Raw genomic sequence first — 8,006 nt, forward strand, 5'->3', positions numbered from 1 at the left:
TTTTCCAAAAAGAACATCCGTTAGCAACTCTGGACAAGAATTCTCTTGTTTTTCCTTCATTTGAGAATGGCCTTATTTCTCCCCTGTTCCTAAAGGAATTTTTACTCGATATGGAATTCTGCATTGATAGTTCTTTTTTCCTAGCACTTGAAAAATGTGACACTTTATTCTGGCCCTGATGAAAAATCCATGGTCATCAGAATCATAAATACTGCATCTTTTTTCTTTGATTGCTTTCAAAATTTTTCTCTCTCTCATTTTCAGAAGTTTGACAAACACCCAAGGGACGACTCCGTTTCAGAATGGAGATGACAAAGGAAAGATTCGACGAGCCACTAGTTCCTCACCCTCCGTTTGGTTCTTTTAAATCTCTTTTTTCCCTGTTTTTCAGAATGGATGATTTATGTCTCCATTCGTGGTAACGCTTTGTCATCTCCATTCTGATACTGAGTCGTCCCGTTGGGTATTTTTATTCCAGTTATTGTATTTTTCTGTTTTGAAGTTTCTATTTGACTTTTCTCTATATCTTCTACTTCTTGGCTGGTGCTTTCTATTTTAACTGATCTCTCAAGAGTGTTCATGATTTCTCATTCAAGCATTTGTGTAATAGACACTTTGAAGTCTTCATCGGGTCTGTGTCATCTGTGCCATGTCCTTATTGATGGTGAGACGTTCCTGGTGCTTCATGTGCCCACTTATTTTGGATTGTATGCTAGATATTTTGACTGTTAATTTATCAGACCCTAGATCTTATTAAATTATGGAGAATGTTGATATTTGTACTTTAACAGACACTTGACCTGGCTAGGTTTAAGCTACAACTTCCAGTCTGCTTCTCTGGCCCACGGTCCCAGGGTCAGTTCAGTTTCCACAACCTTCGCTCCGCTGTTTGCGTCTGTCCTGCATGTGCTTCACTCGGTGGTCGGCCTGGGTCCTGGGCTTCGGTCTCTCCATTGGCTTAGTAATCAAAGTCTTTGCTATGCTCATTGAGATCAGGTCCACCCATGTGCAGGTGTGGGGAGGGGGCTGCTGAATGCAGGAGTTCTAAACAGCTTCCCTGAGCGTCTCTCTCTCTGCTCTCTCTCCAGGATTTTCCAGTTTCTTGGGCCTCCCATTCTCTTTCCTCTGGCCAAAACCCCCATTCATTTATGTAACTGAAAAAAGTGAAATTTCCCACTAGTGGTAGGACAGAGAGGGAATTAAAAAACATTTTTTTTTGGTCTTTTGTCTTTTTTGTTGTTGTTGTTGTTGTTGTTGTTGTTGCTAAAAAACATTTTCCTCCTCTCTTTGTGAAGCCAAAGCTCCATCTTAGGGAGAAGAAAGTGCCACTCTCTCACGTATTCGGCCCCTGTGGGCCAAAGGAACTCCAAGGGAATTGCTGCCCCTGTAGCCACTGCTGCAGGGTGGCCTGGAAGCGGGGCTGTGAAAGGAGGAAGAGAAAAAACACTGGGGGAATTTTTCTGACTTGCCCTGAGCGTTAGGAGTCTTTTCCAGATGACTTCTAGCTTTAAGGCAGCTGTGAGTGCAGGGCGGATGAGGCTAGAAGGGAAAATTACAAATCCACTGCCAGTTCAGTGGTGATGATGGTGGCACAATATGCCCCCTCGTATGTGAAACACAGACCATTGAATTAAATCCCCTCAGTGCCCAGAAAGGGATGTGCAATTGGGAAGGCAGGAGAATAAACAGTCCCCCAATGTGAAGGTGCACTTGGGGGGGTTGTGAACATGCTGGGCATACTTCGCTTTTTTAGACCCTTGCCACACTCTCTCTTTGTTCAAGTCTTTCTGGCCAGTCACTAGCGCTCTGGGGTCAGCTGTCTAAAGTCAAAGACCACTTGTCTCACGTTCTATTCCACAGTAATACAAAAGAGACCACGACAAGGATTAAAGTTATGATCGGTCTAGGCCAGGAGACTAAAGCAGGGTTGAGAGCCAGGCATAATTTGATGTTTCACTGATAGCGCTAAAAACATCACGCTGCTTTCCACCCGCTGCAGTGAAAGCCAGACTATCCTCATTCTTCACACACATGAAAACTATCCTAACCAAAGACTGGAAAGGAACATTGAAAAATGAAGAAGGTTTTATTTGTTTGAGGTAGATTGTGATTAAAGATTTGCTTTGATTTCGTCTATTAATGTTATTATTTTATTTATGCAGTATAAAAAGAAAGTCATGATTCTTTCTTGCGTAGCTAAGCTCACGTTTCTCTTTGGTGTTGAATGTTGGCTGAGTAGAATTCCACTCCTCAGGGGAGCTGAGCGACCGTGGGCTATGGTGTGGCTTCTAAGGAAAGAACATTGTCCCAGCTGTAAAGGGTTCACTGTATTTGTTCTCTATATTGAATATATAGCAGAAAGTATTCTGTATCTTATGTTTCTTATTAAATACTAGTATAAGATGTACTATATAGTCATTGACCCTTTTCTTCAAAGATATATGCTAGCGGCCTGTCCAGTGACTTCACAGCAAGTGCTTTGTATAGAATGGTAACAAAAAACAGTTTTAACACCTCAAGGAGTTCCCATGGTGGCACAGTGGAAATGAATCCGACGAGCAACCATGAGGTTGAGGGTTTGATCCCTGGCTTCGCTCAGTGGGTTAAGGATCCGGCATTGCCACGAGCTGTGGTGTAGGTTGCAGACGCAGCTCTCATCTGGTGTGGCTGTGGCTGCGCCGTAGGCTGGCTGATTGGACCCCTAGCCCGGGAACCTCCATATGCTGCGGGTGCGGCCCTAGAAAGCAAAAAAGACCAAAAAAAAAAAAAAAAAACCCTCAAGAGTGAGAGGTGTAGTTAAAACCCTCCGTGGTTTGCACTGACAGAGTGAGACAGGAGAAGGTAATTTAAAATGGAAGGTAATCCACTGTAAAAAGAAATAGTGGTCCTCTGAGAAATCACCTCGCAAAGGCTTTGTGAGATGGCCAAAGGGAAGAGAGGAGACGGGATTGCGAGCGAGAGCTAGTTGAGGGAAAGCTGTTCCAGAATTAATAGATGACCCAAAACAGGAATAATCAATATACACGTAATAGAAATTTAGTTATAATTTTGTTTAGTTATTACAAGGGTTTTGTGGTTTCCTTTGTTTTGTTTTATTGGCCATTTTGCTGTTTGGGCTCACTTACACTCTGCATGAAGGTTGTAAAGAAAAGGGGAGTTCAGTAAGGCTGAATTTGTTCTTATTGCTGAAGGCTTCCAACGGGAAACATTTGTAATACAGGTAGAATATACTATCGGGAATTTTTCTGGTTTTTTATCCAGTCTGTTCGAACTCATTTCGGGCTGTTATTTCTGTTCTGCCTATCTGGCAGTGTTTTCATGATTCGGAATTTTTCTTTGAGTTAAACACTGTTTGCAGTCACTGAGTCTTGTTTTTATAGCTTCAGTGCATCGCATAAACGTCATGTGATGTAATACAAGTCCTGGAAGCTCTGGGAGTTCCCGTCGTGGCTCAGCAATAATGAACCTGACTGGTATCCACGAGGACACAGGTTCAATCCCTGGCCTTGCTCAGTAGGGGAAGGATCCGGCATTGCCGTGAGTGGCGTAGGTGGCAACACTATCCTCGTGGATACGAGTCGGGTTCGCTAACTGCGGAGCTGCGAGGGGACTCAGTAGTCTCTGCCTCAATCCTTGCCCCGTATCCTGCCCTCCTCCCTTCCCTGATCCCATTGGTAACCACCCGATTGCGCTCTGTATCCGTGAGTCTGTTTCTCTCTCTCTCTTTTTTTTTGTCTTTTTGCCATTTCTTGGGCCGCTCCCGCGGCATATGGAGATTCCCAGGCGAGGGGTGGAATCGGAGCTGCAGCCACCGGCCTACGCCAGAGCCCCAGCCACGCGGGATCCGAGCCGCATCTGCAACCTACACCCCAGCTCACGGCAACGCCAGATCGTCAACCCACTGAGCGAGGGCAGGGACCGAACCCGCAGCCTCATGGTTCCTAGTCGGATTCGTGAACCACTGCGCCACGACGGGAACTCCTGTTTCTCTGTCTTATATTCACTAGTTGCTTGTGTTTTTTCCTCCCCTCCTCTCTTGACCTACTCCCTATGGCCTGCATCTCAGTCGCAAGTACCCTCCATATCACCATATCCCTTCCACCTCGAATGGCTCGGGGTCATCGTTTTCTTTTTCTTCTGTGGAGGGTTTTCCACAGCTTATTCAGCGCCAGGTTTTGTTACTTCGTTAGCACCAGCAAAGCACTTGGTTTGTAAACGAGTGATGTTTCCTTTTCTCCTACTGCAGAACACTCCAGCGGCATCCGAGCAAAACGCTTCTAATTTTAGTTCGCCGTCGACGTTTACCTCCAGGGTCTGCCACTACCCAGCTGGCGAATTCTCGGGTTTAGGTACGGAGGCCTCCCCCTGTCTTCCCCTTGACGTCCTCTGCACAGAACGGCATTTCAGCATTGCTTCCCGTGGGCATTCTTTAAACATGGCATTGGCTCTTGAGGGGTGGCCTGTCCTCTGGGTACTCTTGTTTTAAGGGAGCAATTAAAGACGTAATTAAATTTTCACGGTGTTTTCTTGACCATTTGAATTCATAGGTTTCGACTCCAGTGGGAGCTCTTTCCCTAATGACACCTCAACCCATGTTTTCTACCCCACTGGGCTTCAGCACCGGCCCTCCTTCTGCTCCATCCACAAGACATAAGGTATGTCGGAGCCGAGGCTGCTTAGGGCCTTGGTGGGTTCCTTTACAGTCTTTTGTGCACTGTTGGTCTCTCATAGGAGAGACACAAATTCTAACATTTTAAGCACTGCAAAAAGACGCAGAATTGTGCAAAACTGGTCCTCTACCAGCTTGTGTTGGTAAACCTCAGCTGGGTTCTGATGCCCGTTCAGCAATCCTTTTATTCATTCATTCAACAAACATAACAGTGATTAGTGCTGGAGAGGTGGGTAGCTCAGTCTGGAGTAAGGAAAGGATATTCCAGACAAACTTAGATAGGAAGGCAAAGCCCCATGGGAGGTCAAAAGAGGGAACAGTTAATGCAGGGATAAAAGCTTTCAGGGCATTGAGTATCAGATGATACGGAGACTTTAAACTAGGGTGCGTATCAATGATGGAAGTTTAGTATTAGAGGCAGAGAAAACCGCCTGAACATGCACGTGGCACACGGGTGAGTGCAGCTGAAGCGTATGGGAGGTGTCGTGATCCAGGTGCTCATTGCCTCACGGAAGACTTTTCTAGAAGTCTTTCCAAGGTTTCTGCCTTCAGGCTTCAGCCAATACATTGGGCCCCCTGCTTCCTGAAGGTTTGTTTTAGGAGGCCCAACAAAGCTTCGAGTACAAGATAATGAGAAGACTGGCCAGACTTTTGTGTAAAAATACTTGCCGTTGTTTGTTTTATAACCACAGGAAAAACGTGTAGAGCTAATGAAAGATTTACTCTGTCTTTCTCTCACACAGACAAAATCCCTGTAGAAGCACCAAAGCAAAAAGATTCAGAATCAGAGGTGAAGCCCCGTCTTCCAAGTGAAATAAACATTCGTTTGGACGTTCGATACTCTTGAGAGTCTTCAATTTAGTGTGTTTGAGGTCAGGCATCCTTTCTCCGTTTTAATGGTTATTCTTGACATTTTATTCTGCGATTATCAAAAACCAAAGTTAAAGTCTCAATCTCACTTCCCGAATAACACAAGGACCTTAGAACATGTTGAAACGACGATGGCATTCCCTCCCGAGCTGTACACTCGAGTTAGTTGCTCAAAGATTGGAGCCCTGTTCCCTTTTGGTAGCCCCCCAATTAATAGTGTTAGAAATGTTTCCATTTGGATTCAGCAGTGTGTTCACAAATGCTTTGTTCACTCTCCTTTCTTGCATTGGAATCTTTTCCCTCATCCCGAAGCACGTCTTTTAGAAGTTTATTTAGTTTAGTTATGTTGGTGATAAACTTGGTGTTTGTCTGAAAATATATTTCTTCATACTCATTATTGTTTTGGTTGTGCCTGTGGCATGCAGAAGTTCTCAGCCCAGAGATAGAACACATGCCACAGCAGAGATCTGAGCCACTGTAGTGACAACACTAGTGACAACCACTAAGTCACCAGGGAACTCCCCCCCATATACTGTGGATGTGGCCCTAAAAAGCAAATAAATAAATAAAAATTAAAAAAATTTTTAAAAATTGAAAAAATGTTTTTTGTTATTGGAGTTCCTGCTGTGGCGCAACAGGATTGGAGGCATCTTGGGAGCACTGGGATGCAGGTTCGATCCCTAGCCTGGCACACTGGCTTAAGGATCCAGTGATGCCGCAGCTATAGCCTAAGTCACACCTGTGGGTCAGATTTGATCCCTGGCCTGGGAACTCCATATGCTGCAGGTAGCCAAAAAATAAAAAAAAAAATAAAAAGAATGTTTTTCATTATTGATTTGCAGTTGTGTATATATTCTGAATATTAATTCTATGTTAGATATATTATGCAAATAGTTTCTTCTAGTCTGTGGCTTGCCTTTTCACATTTGTAATGGTATCATTTGATGAGTAGGTGTTTTCCAATTTTGAAGTCTAATTTATCAAGTTTTTCTTTTATGATCAGTGCTTTTTGTTTCCTCAGAAATATTTGATTATCTCATTGTCATGAAGATATCCTCCAATTCTCTTCTGGAAGCTATACAATTTCCTCTTGGGTTGTCTTGGTACATTTCTCAAAAAGCAATTGACAACATATATATGAGTCTGTTTTTTCCTTTGTTTTGTTCCATTTCTCCAAACCTCTATCCTCATTACACTAACACGCTGTCTTGATTGTCATAATTTTCTGTAGGTCTCAAAATCAGGTAGTATTAGTCTTCTATTTTATACATATTTTTCAAGATGGTTTCAGATATTCGGGGTTTTGTTTGAATTCCACAAAATATTACAACCAACTGGTCAATTTCCATGGGGGGGAAAAAAAAAAGCCCTCTCAGAGTTCCCATTGTGGTGCAGCAGAAATGAATCCAACTAGTATCCATGAGGTTGTGGGTTCCATTCCTGGCCTCGCTCAGTGGGTTGAGGATCCGGCGTTGCCGTGAGCTGTGGTGTAGGTCACAGACGCGGCTCGGATCCTGTGATGCTGTGGTGTAGGCTGGGAGCTGTAGCTCTGATTAGACCCCTAGCCTGGGAATTCCCGTATGCCACAGGCGCAGCCCCAAAAAGAAAAAAAAAAAAAAAAGCCTCCGAGGACCTGCTGATTAGGACTACATTGAATTTATGGTTAAATTTGGAGAAAATAGACATATAGACATCCTGACAATATGATGAACACGGTATAAGTGTATTTCTTCAGGAATTCTTTAATTTCTCTCTGTCGATTTGGGGTTCTTAATAGTAACTAGCATTTTTCGTTATACATGTACCAGGTGTTTTGACTTAATGGCATTGTTTAATTTCATATTCTAAGGTTGTGTTGCTAGTATCTAGAAGCTCCCACCGTCGACCACCACCTCTGTCCCATGGTCCGGTCCTCAGCCCCTCCACCCACGGGCCCTCCTGCTTTGCCCAATTTCTTTACTCCTCAGGCTCCCACCCACACACCCACTCCTCCAACCCCTCCCCTCTCCTCAGGCCTCCAGCCCTGCCCCCTCCCTGTCCTCCAGTCCCGCTCCCTTCCCTGCTCCAAGGTCCTCCGAGCCCACCGTCCCATCTAGGTCTGGACCCTGGCGCAGTTCAAAGCCCCGCCCGCTTTCCTCACTCCTCCTGCCCCGCCCACCTCTCAGGTCCTCCGACCCCTTACCTTCGCTCTAGTCCCACAGGTCCTCAGTCTCGCCAGTTCTACAGCAACGGCTATTTTTTTTAACCCTTCCAGCGCCACTCTTTCCTCTAGCCCAGTCCTCCTCTGCCCGCCCCCTTCCCCTTTCCTTCAGCCCCTCCCCCGTATCCCACCTCCATCCCACCTCCCTCCTCACTCCTCAGGCCCTCTTTTCCCAAGCTTTCCTAACCCTCCTGGTCCCCCTCCCCTAGGTTTGCAGTTTCACCCTTCTCTCCAGTCCACCTGCCTCTCTCTTCCCACCTCCTCAGC

General features: G+C 45.1%; 1 protein-coding gene across 1 annotated transcript in view; it reads left to right on the forward strand.

Moving 5' to 3' along the window:
• LOC125118165 (phosphatidylinositol-binding clathrin assembly protein-like) overlaps nt 1-5,505 on the forward strand; it is a 42,702-nt gene extending 37,197 nt beyond the window's left edge. The window contains exons 17-19 of the mRNA XM_047764292.1: nt 4,247-4,349; nt 4,548-4,655; nt 5,413-5,505. Coding sequence (XP_047620248.1) covers nt 4,247-4,349; nt 4,548-4,654 — 210 coding nt within the window. The 3' untranslated portion in view covers nt 4,655; nt 5,413-5,505. The remainder of the gene's footprint in view (nt 1-4,246; nt 4,350-4,547; nt 4,656-5,412) is intronic.
• The last annotated feature ends 2,501 nt before the right edge of the window (nt 5,506-8,006 follow it).

This window comes from Phacochoerus africanus, chromosome X (assembly GCF_016906955.1).
Source record: "Phacochoerus africanus isolate WHEZ1 chromosome X, ROS_Pafr_v1, whole genome shotgun sequence".
Classification (NCBI taxonomy): domain Eukaryota; kingdom Metazoa; phylum Chordata; class Mammalia; order Artiodactyla; family Suidae; genus Phacochoerus; species Phacochoerus africanus.